At 45.5% G+C, this 16333-nt stretch overlaps 1 protein-coding gene across 2 annotated transcripts in view; it reads right to left on the reverse strand.

Moving 5' to 3' along the window:
* The window catches only part of Xrra1 (X-ray radiation resistance associated 1), a 64663-nt gene extending 48349 nt beyond the window's left edge, over positions 1-16314 (reverse strand). The window contains exons 1-4 of one of the 2 annotated variants that reach the window (XM_057756681.1): positions 16089-16314; positions 13293-13360; positions 7982-8079; positions 1694-1875 (exon numbers count right to left, since the gene is read on the reverse strand). In XM_057756681.1, coding sequence (XP_057612664.1) covers positions 1694-1875; positions 7982-8075 — 276 coding nt within the window. In that variant the 5' untranslated portion in view covers positions 8076-8079; positions 13293-13360; positions 16089-16314. The remainder of the gene's footprint in view (positions 1-1693; positions 1876-7981; positions 8080-13292; positions 13361-16088) is intronic. The other variant, XM_057756682.1, reaches the window with a different exon arrangement.
* Positions 16315-16333: the final 19 nt, after the last annotated feature.

A 16333-nucleotide genomic window follows, 5' to 3' on the forward strand; every position in this document is an offset into this window, starting at 1 on the left:
AGAACAGGGACAGTCGAGTACCTCAGAATTTTAAAAGTTAACTTTATATCTGGATGCTTGCCTACATGTATGTGTGCGCACCACCTGTATGCCTACATGTATGTGTGTGCACCACCTGTATGCCTGATCCCTGTGGAAACAAGCAGAGGGTTTTGTATCCCCTGGAAATGGAGTTACAGATATCTTAAACTCTATGTGTGTGCTGAGAATTGAACCTGGGTCCTCTGGAAGAGCAGCCAATGCTCTCAACCATGGAGTCATCTCTCTAGGCCTCTAGTCCCTCATTTAAAATAGTCTCATACTTGTTAACAATCTATGTATTTCCTCCTATTTACTTCAAACCATAACTGGGTTATTGATAGTACCTAATACAGTACAAATAATATGTAAATAATTGTTAGATCATATGGTTTAGGGAACAGTAATATAAAAGTATGCACATGTGTAGTACAGATAAAAATAAATTTTGCTTTATTTTTCATAAACATTTCCGTTTGTGGTTGTTTGAATCTGTAGATAAGGAATAGTGGATATGCAAGGTCAGCTTTGTTTGGAAATGAGTGGGGGGAGGACACTGTGGAGTGACGTGACCTGTCCCCTTTCAGTCCTGCTGTTTCAGTCCTCACAGTCACTAGTACCCTGGACTCTGTACTTCTGTACTCCGCACCGAGCAGTGGTCCTAACAGTCAAACAAAACTCACAGGCTCTGCAAAAACCTTTCCCTGCTCAACAAGGGAACACAGAGCCAAGCATGACCTCTTGTAATCTCTGAGATACACGAGCAGATTGTGGAAACAAGGGTGCAATGAGAACCACACTACCCATCAATATTAATCTACAAAATCCATCTTTCTTTGCCAAGCTACTGAAGCGTTGCGTAGAACAGATGTGAAACTTCCTGGCTGGTCTCCAACCCAGCACCCAGCTCTCTTCAGAGAAACTGCCTCAGGCCTGGCTGGAGTAATACCATGAGCTCCTTCTGCTTCCAGGCAGATGCTAAAACCAGAGAACCAAGGCTGGGGGAGAACAGGACACCCCTGTCCCACTGGCTCCCACCTCAGGGCAGTACACAGCATGGCACACAGAAATCTCTTGCTCCTCCTCAGTGCTGTCATGGGATCCTTAGTTTACCCTTTATTTCTGAAACACTCTTGCTTTTCCAACTCACTTAAGACTTTGCACTTCATATGATAACTTTTTTCTTCTGGAGCCAGGGCCTCACTATGTAGATTCACAGAGATTCACCTGCCTCTGCCTCCCAAGTACAAGGATTAAAGGTGTGCACCACTGCATCTGGGCATTTTAAATAATATAAAGGTACAGGGTTTAGAATCAGTAGATCAGGGTTCTAATCCTGATCCAGTCATTTATCGGCTGTAGAGGGGACCGACCTCTTTTTCCCTATCTACAGGTGGCAACAATATAATAAGGATGGCAATACTGGGTCTGTCTCACAGGGTGCATATGTAAAAGCTTTGCATGTTAAAGGAAATTCCCAGGGTTCTTTCATCACTGGCCACATTAAGTTTGGCACCATCGCTCTGATAGCTTGGTGTGGGATAGGAGTAGTGGTACCAGGTCAAGACAAGTCCTTGTCCCTAGCCAGATAAGGGCAGGGCAGGGCAGTCCTCATTCCTCCCTTCCCCTCCCTTAGCTGATGTCACTAGATACTCCGGAATGCATTTACTCTCACCAGAAAAGCTCTGTCCAAGACGTGTCTGTGTCCAAGACCGTCTGCCTGGCTATCCCGCCGAGACACTTTCTTCAACCCAGTCTCGAAAGAAACCTTCTTCAGGTTCTCCTGGCCTTCAGTGGATGCCTTAGCCACACCCTTCTTCATGCTGCCTTTCCGAGCCACTAACCAGTGTCCTCGGCCTGTGGGGAAGAATGGACCGGTGAGAAGGGCCAACCTTCTCTGAAGCCGAGGGTGTGAACATGGATATTGATCTTTAATATTAACCCCCCAGTAGCTCCCAGTTCCTCACCACTGCCGGAGGGTATCTGTGTATGCGTTTCATTTAAGCAGCCATTAAGCTCAGTGACGCATATGCTACAGATGAAAATGCTTACAAAGAACAAGATGGGATGGCTGCCCAGCTCCTTCGTTTATCTCCAAGTGTGTGCCTCCTAAGTCTATGACTCACTGAAGAGACAAAACTGGACACTTCCTGTTATGTGATGTCCTCCCGGACCCCCTCGGTACAGAGGACTACTCTCTCGGGTGCTAGCCAGTTACTCTCCTGCTGACTATCTCTTAGGTAAGGCCTATGTGTGACCTGAATTCCATGCTACAACAAAAAGAATACGAGGGCTGGGGATGTAACTCAAGAGTTGGCCAACTGTTTGCCTACTGTGCATGACCTCGGTTCAACCCCAGCACTGTATAAAACTGGTCATGGTTGAGTAACACCTGTAATCTCATTACTCGAGGAGGGGGAAACAGGAGGACCACAAGTCCAAGGTCATCCTTGGCTATCTAGCAAATCTGAGGCCAGCCTGGGTTACATGGGACTCTGTATCAGAAAAAAATAAAGATTATGAATTCACAGTAAGTTCATTTAAAAATCATGATGACATTCTATAATCTGTTCTCTCCCACATTAGTGATTAACCGACCCATGGCATTAACTGTGATCTGTAATCATACTATTATTTACTCGTTTGCTGTCTACGTTCCCCGCTGGAATAGAATCTCTGGACAGCAGGGGCCTTGTCTGACTCACTCATCTTCATGTCCCTGTGGCCGGCGCAGAGCTCACCACTGTGCCTAAATGAATGACCTAGCGAACCCACATAACCATCTGTTTAGATGTCTGTGGGAGTTATGGGAACAAATGTGACATAAGCCCTGACCCCCAAAAGTTCAATGACACCTGAGGTGCCAAGGAAGCCCAGAGAGCCTACCAGCGTGACACAGATCTAGCGAGCAGAGGGAATTCATTAGAAGAGGATTGAAACCAAGACAGTCTGGGCAGAGGGAAGAACAACAAACAAACAAACAAAAATGCCCAGAAATATCAAAGGCCTAGAAGACACAGAACCACACAGCTATGAGACCCAGGCTGGGACCACTGGCTCTGGCCTGCCTCCGTTCCTAGTTCTGCTTCTAGGGCTGGACTGACATGTGACCACTGTTGCCAGCTCTGCCTGCTCTGGCCTCACATGAAGCATTTCCTGTTGTGGGATGATCTTCGTGTACACTGTGAAGATTTGTCAGAGAGGACAGTGGGAAGAAGGACAGAGATGGGGAAGAAGCCAACCAGACGTAAAAGGGGGATATAGGATTAAAATGATAAGATTAAAGGGTGGATTATTGAGTCTTCTTTTGAGCAACTACTACTAGTCTCAAATATTTTACATTGGTATGGATTTTATATATTGATTCAAATTTAAGGTTATTCTTGTTTTATATATATATATATGCTTTTATTTTTGTTTAATATATTGTAGCTCTACAGTGCATTTAAAAACATTATGTATAGTTTTAGTCTTTGAAAGCTATTTAGGATAATAAATATAAGTTAATAGTTATCCATAATTATCAAACTTATAGTCATGTGAGGTATGTTTTCAAGATCATACAGAAGTATATTTTAGATAGATAGATGATTTCAAACAGTTCAGAGACCTACAGAATATGGCATTTAAAATGTTTTAATAACATAAGGCTTTTCTTGACAATGACACACATCTGCTCCTGGTGGCACCAATCTACTTCAAAAAAGGATGACGTTATCAAAGAACCTCCATATGGAATTTGCTTTCTTTATGGCAAAAGTTAATCATTTAATCAAGAAACTGCCCTTGCACCGATTGCTGATAGTATGCAGTCCAAGCTGAACCAGCAGGACACAGAGAAACAACTGCCAAGAAAGGACAGGGAAGTCCTTAAAAAATTCCTACTTCACAGAAGTCTGTCAGATATTCTAGGTATGTAGGCCAAAGATGGATGCCCCAGCATTGAAGAGCAACCTTGGATGACTGTCCAGGCAGCAAGTGGTTTCTGTTGTTCTTTTAGGTTTGGAAGTTGCTTGCTCTGCACTTTCTGCTTACTAAGGTAATATTCTATCCTTTCGGGGTCTTTGATGGAATTGAAGACTAGGCAGTCGTAGTCATAGTTTTCTTTAATTATGACAGAAGGTAAATTAGGTACAGAGGTTTGGGCTCATCAGGATAGAATAAATGGAGTACTTTCTCCAAATATGCCAAATACAAATGGACTGGACATTGTAAATGCAATTCTTGACTGATGATTGTTCTTATTGTCTACAACTTTATTAGAGTCAAAAACCTTTCCTTTTTATTCAGACAAAAAGGGAGAACTGTTGTGAAATAATCTTTTTGTACACTGTGAAGATTTGTCACTCAGATTGGTTTAATAAATAGCTGAACAGCCAATAGCCAGATAGGATTTTCAGGACAGAGAGGATGCTGGGAAGAAGATGTGGGAGAAGTCAGCCAGACATGGAATGAGTTGGACACACAAAGTGGGATAAAGGCAAAAGCCACATGGTAGAACACAGATTAATAAAAAACAATTGGGTTAATTTAAGTTATAAGAGCTAGTTAGAAACAAGCCTAAGCTATCAGTCAAACTTCCACAATTAATAAGTCTCCGTGTGGTTTGGGAGCAGGTTAGGTGGAACAGAAAAAGTTCAACTACGACTTCCCACTCCTGCTATGGACCAGGCAGTTTGGTAAGGTTGCCCCACCAGGGCATAGACTTTGTTCCTCGACTCTCGTGTTGTATCCCTGACTCCTGGCCACAGCAGTTGGAGTTGGTGTGAAAACTCAAAGTGTTAAGAGAAAAGGCCAGGAGGTCAATGTGAATGAGGTTTGGGGGGTCACGAGAGGCAGACCATGACAGTGTGAATGAGGCTGGGGGTTCAGGAGAGGCAGACCATGACAGTGTGAATGAGGTTTGGGGGGTTAGGAGAGGCAGACCATGACAGTGTGAATGAGGCTGGGGGGGGGGGTCACGAGAGGCAGACCATGACAGTGTGAATGAGGCTGGGGGTTCAGGAGAGGCAGACCATGACAGTGTGAATGAGGCTGGGGGTTCAGGAGAGGCAGACCATGACAGTGTGAATGAGGCTGGGGGTTCAGGAGAGGCAGACCATGACAGTGTAAATGAGGTTGGGGGTTCAGGAGAGGCAGACCATGACAGTGTGAATGAGGCTGGGGGTTCAGGAGAGGCAGACCATGGAAGTGCTGAAATGGGGTGGAGCCTGATAATGGTATGGGCCTTTAGTAGCCAGGGGGTGGGATTGAGGGGGGACTTGTTGCTTTTTCTTTATAACTTTTCATTTTGAGATAATTTTAGACTTCCAAAGGGGTTACAGAAATGGTGTAAACTGCTCCACAGCCTTTACCCAGCTTCCCTAATGTCTTGTTCTCATATTACATAACAGCCACACAATTACTGAACATCGAGCAATTAGCATTGGTGCAACACCAGCTACTAATGCTAGCCCCTCTTTGAAGTTTGCCGGTTTCCTGACTAAGGCCCTCCTTCTGTCCCAGGATCCAGGCCAGGATCTCACATCACAGTCTGCTGGCATGGCTCCTTAGTCTGCTCCCACTGGTGAGCTGGTTCTCCACTCTTTTCCCTTCTGCAGACTTGACACTTGTAAGGAGTACTCGTCAGTGAAACACTGAATATTAAAGTATTTAAATTAAAAAAAAATCACCCATGTGTGAGCTTGTCTGATGCAGTCCCATGTTCAGACAGAGACTTTGAACTTAGCAAGCTACCACAAAAGCAAGCTGTGCCTTTCTTTGTGTATCATTCCAGGGAACTCCTGGGGTCATTGTGCTTTATTTCTGGTGGTGGTAACCTGTTTCGGGAACAGGTTCTCACTATGCAGACCAGGCTGCCCCGAAACTCACAGTCTTCCTGCCCCGGTCTCCCGAGTGCTGGGGTTTTAGGAGTGTACTATTATACAGCACATTGACATTGCAATGTTTATTTGACGTGTATATGGTATACACATGCATGATGTTTGAGAGCATGTGTGCAGCTGTACATGCAGAAGCCAGAGGAGGTTTCTCTGTCACTATCTTGTTCCCTTCAAACAGTGTTTCTGGTTAAACCAGAACCCAACATCTCATGTGTGCTGGCCAGCAAACCCCAACAATCTTCCTGTCTTTGCCTCCACTTCTGAGGTGTCAGGCATATATGGCCACACCCAGCTTTTACATGGATGCTGGGATGGGTCCCCGTGCTTGCTGCAAGTGGTTTTTCCTGCTGAGCTACCTCTCCAGTCCTACAACGCTGATTTTGATTCCTCATTCAAAGTGGGGTCTGCTCAATTTCACTACTGAGAAGTTCCCATTTTTACCTTTGTTATTAGTAACTACACCTGGAAAGTCCTTCAGAAGTCTTGTCTTTCATACTCCCATCCGTTTTTTTCCTAGCATTAAAGATGTTTCTCATACTCCCATCCATTTTTTTCCTAGCATTCCAGATCGCTATGTGTCAGCTTTACCGAGCTATGCAACTGTTCAGACACTCGTTGCTGTGACCGTATTTTGTATTTAGTTAGTGTCTTGATGAGGCGATGTTGGTGAGAAAGGTACTTCCTCTCTTGGTTAGCTCAAACACTTACGGAGCAAAAACAGACTTTTGAGAGGAAAAAGAAGTCCTGCTTCAAGACTACAATGGGGGAGGGGAGCAGGTGAGGTGTGGTGGCACATTCCGAGACAGAGAGGCTGGTAGAGCTCAGCAGTTCAAGGCCAACCTTTCTATGTAGAGAGTTCCAGGACAGCCAGTGCTACCTAGAGAGAGCTGCTTAAAAAAATATATACATAGTAGCTGGAGAGATGGCTCAGAGATTAAGAGCACTGACTGCTTTTCTGGAGGTCCTGAGTTCAATTCCCAGCAACCACATTAGTGCCTCACAACCATCTGTAATGACATCTGATGCCCTCTTCTGGTGTGCAGGCAAACATGTTGTATATATAACAAATAAATAACTCTTAAAAATAAATGAATAAATGGGCTGGGATGTAGCTCAGTGGTAGAACATTGCCCACTTGTGCAAAGCACTGGGCTTCATATTCACCATCAGGAAACCAAACAAAATAAAAAACCCACTTCAGAATTAGCTCTTCCCCAGGGGTTACCTCAGCCTCTAAAGTTACATAAGCCAATTCCTATTCTATCTACCCACTTGCTCATCTGTCTGTCTGTCTGTCTGTCTATCCATTCATCCATCCATCTATCAATCATCTATCTATGTATCTGTCTATCTATCATCCATCCATCCATCTACCTATCTATCCATCTATTCATCCATCTACTTATCTCCTTCTTTAAAGAATCCCGACTGACCTTTTCACAGGGGTCACATATCAGATTACCTGCATATCAGATATTTATGATTCTTAAGAGTAATTATAGTATTATAGTTATGAAATAGCAATGAAAATAATTTTATGGCTAGAGTTCATGCTAACTAGATGGATATCTGAAAAACAACCAGAAAGATTTAGTGGTTTCATTTAGGAGCTGACCAGAGAATGATTAGTCATCTAATCGGGAAAAATGGGAAGACAGATACATAGCAGGCTAAGGGGTCATAGGATGGTTTGTTGAAAAAAGTGGGAGAAGAATAGGGCTTCGTGGATTTGAAGACTTTGGCTAACTGGAATGGAAGCTGAATACTCCAGACAAATCTAAAAGCTTTGTGAAAAGAGCACCCAAAAAAGAAAGGAACATAAAGAAAAGGGGCTGTGGCAGAGACTGAGTGTAGGTTAGACTGTGAATGACAGGTCCCTCTACAGGGGTCAGCAAAGAGAGGCTGCTGGGCTACGGCACTGTGGTCAAGAGCACACTGCACGAGGCCCGATGGGGCTGCTGCAGAAGGCGGGATGAGAGGGGACGGGACCGAGTGGCACAGGCAAAAACAAGAAAACGAGAAAACCGTGCAAGGCAGGAGCTGGGTGTGGAGAAGGGCAGTCACCCGAGGATTCATTTCACCTTCTTCCGGTGTCCGGAGGAGACTTTTGGCCGGAAAGCAGTTGTTGAGGTAAGGCTTGCCATTGTCCATTTTGTACATCCCTGAAGACACCATCTCCCTGAGAGACAGCAAGGACAGCCGGGAGTCAGAAGAGTGAAAAGGTACAGGGGAGCCCTCCCCAGTGTCATTCCTGAGCCACCAAGACCTCTGAGGACCAGGAGGCTCTGCTTCAGCGATGGGGCTGCCGTGAACAGAGCAGGGAGGCAGAAGTGGGGCTTTCCGGTTCAAACCAGTCCTAACTCAGCAGGCTCATACAGACCTGGTTTGAATCCTGGCTTTGTCCTTCCTTGCTGTGTGACTGTGTTCCTCTACTCCTGAGCCCCACTGTCCCTACCTGTGGGGCAACGCTCCCACCTTGACAGGAACATGTGGACTGAGTGAAGGGAGCTGCTCCCCTTGTTCTATCAGACTTCAGAGAAAGGGCTTACATGATGAACAGACCAAGTTTGGACTGGATAAATCTGGTCTGAGGGGTAAACCGAATTTACTGACGGAAAGGGGGGATCAACAGTGATATAGCAAGAATAATAAAAACCCAGAAACGGACATCGGGCTTTGAGCTGAAGATCAGAGAAGCAAAGCAGCCAAGTCACTAGAGAGCTCTTACCTCTACCCAATCTTCAGACTGAAAAGAGAGCGTGTTCCCGTCTCATCCCACCTCATACTCCTCTCTCGTGCTAGTATTAAAGGCATGACCCACCACTGCCCGGCCTCTATGGCTAACTAGTGTGGCTGCTAGGATTAAAGGTCTGTGCCACCACTGACTGGTCATACTTTGTTAGATCATAAACAAACTATCACTATTCCGTTCAAACAGAAAGAGCCACAGGAGTGAGGGCATCATGAGGAGGGAATGGTCAGGACCCAGGAAGAAGAAGGCTGTGCATTTGGAACTCTTTGATACAGTAAGGTTCAACAGGAAGACAGTGCCTGCATCTGAAGGGTGTTTGCTGAGGGGCAGGGAGACCGTGGTTTCACACTGTATTTCACACTTTGTCCTGGGCATTCAGTGCCTGGGAAACAGAGTCAACAGTTGGGCTTAACACAAACCAAAACTGAGCTGTGCTTGGGAAAGGGAGGCCAGACAAAATGGTCCAGTGAATGAGCCTGGCAATGGGGAACACTGGTAGGGAGCACTGTACCAAACTAGTGGAACCAAACAAAGATAAAGATAAAAGCAGAAGGCGGGGGAGCAAAGGAGGGAAGGCGAAACACAGAAACAAAAACCAGAAACAGAAACAAGACCAGAAACCAACTGTAGAGAGGTAAACAGGAAGGTGAAGGAGGCCCAGGGAGCTGTCAGGTAAACCAAGGGACCACAAAGCCCAAGAGAGCATCTGAGAGGAGAAGCTGGGAGGTCAGGGAAGGGGACCATCTCAAACAGGCCTTGAGGAAATAGCAGTCCGCTTCCAGGAAAGGGCAGAACTAAGTACTGATGTAGGAAGTGTGGAGAAAGGGAGGCAGTGCAAGAGGAAAACACAAGCAGAGTTTCCAAAGACCTTGGCTGTGACAGAGGCAAGCAGCAGCATAGTGGAGAGAAAGCCACCAATAGGGCAGGTACTCAGGAGTGGGCAGTGTGGGGGATGCCAAGGGATGTGCTCTCTGTGAACAGAGGCAATGCTTTTACTCTAGTCCCAGCCTCAGAGGGCAGCCACTACAGAGCATGGACTCTGGATGGTTCAAATGCCAGTGAGAACAATTACCTCATGGCTTTGGGCGCTTAAGTTATTTAACATTTCACCACACTGCCTCAATTTCTCCCTCTGTGAAATGTAGACAGTAAGTGGACTTCATCTATGGAACCGTCTTGATGACCAAATGAGAAAACGCTTGTGGATGGGCTTAGGGGTGTAACCAGCACCTGGCTAGCCTACATTGGTCATTTTCTAACAGGACGAGAAAGGCTCAGCTATGTTATCACCAGGAGGGGAGAACAGGTTAAAGGAGGAGAGAACGAAAAAGAAGAGCAGCCTTACCCTCTCTGGGAGTGATCAGCAGGAAGGGACAGGGCAGGAAGGCTTCCTGGGACAGCTGTGATAGGAAGACATTTCACATAGCCTCATTGGCTCATTTCTTACCACTCAAGGAATAAGAAGAACACAAGGGAACCTTTCACTTCCTGTTGGCTCTACATGTATGTATGTGCATGTATACAGACAGAAATTGGAAAGTGAATATGGTTCTGCCTCCAGGGTCTGACTTGGGCTTTTTTAAAAAATCAACTTGTTACTGTCTTCAGAACAATTCCTCAAAAGAGGGACTGTCCCTAATTATCACCTGTCACTCAGGAAACAGGAAGTTAAAGAGCTTGCAGAGTTCAGGGAAGATAAAGATGAGCTGAAGGCAGTAGAGTACTTGCCCAGCATGATGAGCTCGATCTTTAGCAACACACACACACAAACACACACACACACACACACACACACACACACACACACACACACAAGGGAGTCTGAGGTCAAACCTTGCATGAACCTGAATAAGTAGCCTACCATTGCAAATCTAGGTCTTTACAGGAGCTGGGCAGGCTGTGGGAGTGGAGTGGGTGAAGCAAGCTGAACGCCAGAGAGACAGATGTATGTGAGCATACATGTGCCTGCAGGAGCGGCTCCTACTCAGCCCTCCCCAACTGCTGCCAAGCAGAAATCCCAGTCAGTGTTGCCAGACCTTCCTTGTTTTTATCAAGAGAAGTCTGCTTTTGTATGAAATCTTATTATTTGAGCATGAGTAACTCATCTGTCACTTTGAAATGATGTGCAGACCAAACCAAACACATCTGGGAAGACCGTCAACTCCAAGGCTACTGTTAGTTTTCTGTAGTGAAAATCCTTTGACTTTCACAGGAATAAAGTAATAAATGCCATTCAAAACCAAACCAAACCAGAAAACAACTATTACTTAACTTTGCAAATTCAGTCACAAATGTTTGCTGCTGCCCGGAAATGCACAGCTGGAGACTAAAATGCCACCTGGACCCTGTCCTGGCCCCAGGGCCTTTCTTATCCTACGCTGCTTTGGGTCATTTGTTGTGGCAGGATTCCAGCTCATACTGTCCCAGCCTGCTCCCTTCCGACTGGGCCCCTGAGGAAGCCACGGGTCCTACTCGTTTCTGTTTTTTTAGCTGCATTTTGTTTTTGTTGTGCAGTGATGGAACCCAGAGCCTCAGACACATTGGGCAGGTGCTCTGCCCTGAGCCCAAGGCCGACAAGCCTGCTCTCCAAGGTCCTTGGCGTCAGTGCCCTAACCTTTCCAGCCTAGCCAATCCTGGGCATTCAGCCTTACAAGGGTATATTGTCACCAGTGTTTCCAGCCTTGTGCTTAGTGCTTAGTGTTGCTTCTGCATAATAAATACCCATTTTTACCCTGTCTACCTGGTTGATCTCACCCATTAAAAAATTCAGTTCCACTCCCCCCACAAAGACCTGAGTTTCTTACATTGTAAACTCCTAGAGACTTTTCTTTCACAGACTTCCATTATCAAAAGCTCTGCTTTGGGGGCAGCCTATTTGAGCTGCCCCAGCTGAGGGAAGGGAGTTCCCTGAAGACTGTGAGGCCGAGGCATCGAGCATGTGTGAAGAATACATAAAAGACGGGCGAGCTGGGATCAAGGTGTCCTGTGAGAAGGCTTCCCGGCAGTGACAGTGGCAGAGGTGGGGCAGAAGGAGGAGGGCAGTTTGGGAACAAGGAACTTAACTTCGGGTCTAGTTTTTCCTTCAAAGCAGGACAGCTGGGGCTGGAGAGATGGCTCAGAGGTTAAGAGCATTGCCTCCTCTTCCAAAGGTCCTGAGTTCAATTCCCAGCAACCACATAGTGGCTCATAACCATCTGGTCTGGTGCCCTCTTCTGGCTAGCAGGCATACACACAGACAGAATGTTGTATACATAATAAATATTTTTTTTTTTAAAAAAAAAAAAAAAAGCAGGACAGCTGTGGGCAAGTCATTAAAATAACTCTTTGACTATCGGTTTTCCTACGTGGAAAATGGAGCTACAAATTCTGTGCCTGGAGAACTGTGTTGAGAACGGAATGAAGCAAAGGACATCTTTCTATCCCCTTTGCACACACCGCCCCTCTCACAAAGCCTTTATTGGACTTTCTAGCGGGAGACAGTGGTGCTTTTGCTAGACTGAGTGTATTTATTTGTTCCTTAGTGTCCCCTTCATGGTTTCACTGCTTTCAGCCTCATACAATTGCTACGGATAATGCAAAGCTCCCCCAAGGGACGATGAGCCTCCAAGTCTGAAACACTCCTAATTCATTGCTTCACACCATCCATGGGACCTAGCACATTAGAAGCACCCAAAGGCCATGAGCGAGCCAAACGAAGGCTATAACAGCACTCCTGGGACCCAAGGTCTCTCTAATTTCCCTCGAGGGAAAGGGCAGTGCGTGTAGTGAATTATCAGTTTATCCTAACACAGCATCTAACGTAGCAAATTCCATGAGTATCTATGAACCGAGTAAGTGATGCTTGGCTTTCCTTTGGTCTAATGCATAGCCTCTGTGTATTCTGATCCCTGAGCTCCCTATAAAGGGATAAAGGCTTTTTCCTCAGGCAGCCCTCTGGCTTGCCACACTTCTAGAACCACACTCAGTACTTTGTTAGTATTTTGCTCCCCTCACCAATTGCCTTGTTACAGGGCCTAAGATTGCCTCAGCTAAACAAACCCATTCTCTGGTTTAGTTTCCTTTTGCTTGCTTTTGTCAACTGATACAAACTAGGGTTAGTGTCATCTGGGAAGCATGAACATCAGTTGAGAAAACGCCGCTGTCAGGCTGACCTATGAGAAAGCCTGTGGCACGTTTTATGGATTAATGATTGATGTGGGAAGGCCCAGGTCTCTTGTGTAGGAAAGCAAGCGGGTGAGCATCAGGCCTCTGTGATCTCTGCTTCAATTCCTGTCCTGCTTAGCCTTGGAAGCCTTGGCTTCCCTCACAGACAAAGGGATCAGGACATGCAAGACAAATAAAGCCCTTTCTCTGCAAGCTGCTTTGTGTCAGTGTTTTCTCAGAGCAACAGAAAGTCAAGCAAAAAAAAAAAAAAAAAAAAAACCACCCTGACACCTAGGCCTGAGCTAGAACTCTCTACAAAAATCAGCTGCTTTGGTTTTCAGGACGCCGCTCTGTCAATCTATCAGCTGAAATGAATGAGGGAGCACGCGAGTAAACCACTGTTTAGAAAACACTGGAGACAGCAGCGGCTAGAGAAGGGTCTGGCAGTTAGTTCACTGGGCTATCAGGGCCTAGTTCCGTGTCTAGACAGTACTTACTTGATCTTTGACCTCGGGAACGAGTCTTTGCTTTCCTTTTGTTTTTGTTTCTTTACCTGCTTCTTTACCTGTAAAAGAGATATTGTAAATTGTCTTAGCCTGTCATTAAGAAGTCTTGAACCTTAGTAATTATATCCTACATTCTAGATATATGGAGCCTTATGCTCCAATATGTGTCTTGGATGAAGGGTATGTGTGTGTGTGTGGGGGGGGGATAATAGGATGGAAACAATTCTAAGAAACAGACGGACATGCTATGAAAATAAGACAAATGGGGCTGGAGATGTAGCTCGTATGTTCAAGACCCTGGGCCTGATCCTGAGTGTCATGTATGCGCACACACAAAAGACACAGGAACGAAGACATGGGCAGAGAATTATAAGAGCCACGTTGTTTGCCAGTAGAAGGAAGCCGGGTTGCTTAAGCAGGCTACAAAAAGCATAGATGGGAAAGGAAGGGACCATTTAGAAGCTCATTTAAATGAAATACATTTCTGTAGAATAAAAATAGCAAAGACAAAATTGAGAGATAAATCCCAGTTTAGGAAAAATAAATGTCACACATTTAACACAAAGAATAAAAGTGAACTCAAGTATTAGGCAGCACATAAATAATTATAGAAATTCTAATTCAATGTGAGAACAATAGGTGAGAACGTATGGACTTACAACCAAAGGGACAAGAAAGGGACATCGTTCCTCGGTTACATTTTCTAGACTGTAACCCTGATAGAAGCATGGACTGATTTTTATGGTAGATAAATGAAAGATGAAGGTCCATACTTGAGGGTTAACTTCAGCTACCTCTAAACTCTCTCTCAAACTTGAAAGCTAATATCAAGCTGACTTTAGCATCCCCTAGGTCTGTCTGTCTCCCTCCTGCACCTGTGTGCCTGCATCACTCTCTCTGAGGCACCGGTGTTCCTTACTGGCATGCATTTGCCTACTCCACTCCTTCAGCCTATCACATCTGTCTTTCTTTACCTTGATTCATGCAGTCTCCTTTCCTGAACTCCATATTCCCAGGTGGACCTTTTTAAGGCCCGCTTCATTTCTTTTTAAAATTTACTTATTTTTAATTTATGTGTACACATGTTTTGCCCCCATGTCCACAGAAGACAAAGAAGGGCACTGGATCCCCTGGCACTGGAATTACAGAGGACTGTAAGCCTTCATGTGGGTGATGGGAACTGAACTGGAATCCTCTGCAAGAATAGCAAGATGCTGAGCCATCTCTCCAACCCTTGGGCCTATTTCTTTTCTTCTTAGTTTTTTGAAGGTTCTTCTGTCTAGCTGTAGTTGTCCTGGCACTAGCTCTTTAGAGCAGGCTGGCCTCGAACTCACAGAGATCCATCTGTCTCTGCCTTCTGAGTATTAATAGAATTAAAGGTGTGTGCCACTACTTCCCAGCATGAGCCTATTTTTCTTTTTTGAAAGATTTATTTATTATGCATACAGTGCTCTATCTGCATGTATCTGTGCACACCAGAAGAGGGCACCACATCTCATTACAGATGGTTGTGAGCCACCATGTAGTTGCTGAGAATTGAACTCAGGACCTCTGGAAGAGCAGCCAGTGCTCTTAATCTCTGAGTCATCTCTCCAGCTCCATGGGCCTATTTCTTAATGGAGGTATTCTATTACAGTGTGTTAGAATGGCCTGGTTTCCTGACTGTTCACCACACCAACCTCAGGCTGAAGCTGAGGCCCTCCAAACGCAAGCCAGTATCTCAAGCAAGGCGTGGCCTATAGAAGGAGAGTTTGTAATAAATGCTACCCCAACTAAACAGGCATAAACAAGACACTGCAGGAGTACTGGTTTTGTCTGCTAGAAAGGAAAAGGCAAGAATCGAGGAGGGTTTCGCAGAACAGGTGACATTCGAGCTGCGTGCTGAGAAATGAGAGGTTGCAGGAAGGATTAGTGGCAACAACAAAAAGCCAAGAGGCATTCGACCGCGGTGGCCAGGAATAGCTTAACAGAGGACGCAATCTAATCTGGTTTCTTCAGTGATCACTATTTTCATATGAACATTAGCTTTGCCACGACAGGCTTTGTCTGTTTCAGAAGTGTACTCTGAGTCACCAGAACGGGAGGACTGATTACATGCTAAGTAATTCAGAGGCTGGGCATGGTGGTTTGTGCCTTTAGTTCCCCACTCAGGAGGTAGAGGCACCTAGATCTCTGTGAGTTTGAAGCCAAGCTGTCTGCGTAGTTTCAGGCCATCCAGAACCTTACAATGAGACCTTGTCTCAGGAAAACAAGTCTAATGAATTCAGCATTTGGCCCATAATTTGAATATTTATGGGAAGTATATAGGTATAAAAGCTAAATATGGCATAAAGTAATATTCCTAAGCCTCTAGATTAGCAACCAGATATATTTTCCTTACATGCCTTATACAGTGTCAAGTTTTATGGCTGCTCAATATTTTTTCTTAGTCAATATTTGTAAAATTAGAATGCCAAACTGGAAACATGCTTTTAATTAAAAAAACTAAAATCTCTGCTTCAACTGTGTTCTGACCCATGCTCTCTGCTTTCTGGTAAGTTCATTATTTTGAGATTGACACTGGATAGATATGAGCGCACGTAGGGCACTGCCTGACAGACAGTAGGCGCTCAATAAATGGCAGTTCTACATGAAACGCTACTAACAGCTAAGACGATAGTCACTTTGGAGAGACTACTCGAGCTAATGCTCTAACAACAGGGATAAAAAAGAGTGAAGAGCAGGCTCTTCCACGCTTTCGGGGCTAGAAAGACTCTTAACTCAAGCAAACTAAGTTTCCTGACACACCTGCCTCCGGCGTCGTTTCCGCCTCCGAACCGTCCGCGGAGGCGACGTCCCTGACAGGCGGGATGCACGCCTGCGAGCCTCACGGGAATCTCGGAGTCGCTCCACGGTGGCGCTTGCCACAGCCTTCCCCACCCACTCCTTGGTAACCGCGACGCTGAGGCTAGCAACGTAGGCAGCAACTGGCGACCGCAGATTCTAACAAGTCCCGTCAAGCCCCGCGGCCACTCTCAGCTCTCGTCAGCCCA

Source organism: Chionomys nivalis, chromosome 23, assembly GCF_950005125.1.
Source record: "Chionomys nivalis chromosome 23, mChiNiv1.1, whole genome shotgun sequence".
Classification (NCBI taxonomy): Eukaryota; Metazoa; Chordata; class Mammalia; order Rodentia; family Cricetidae; genus Chionomys; species Chionomys nivalis.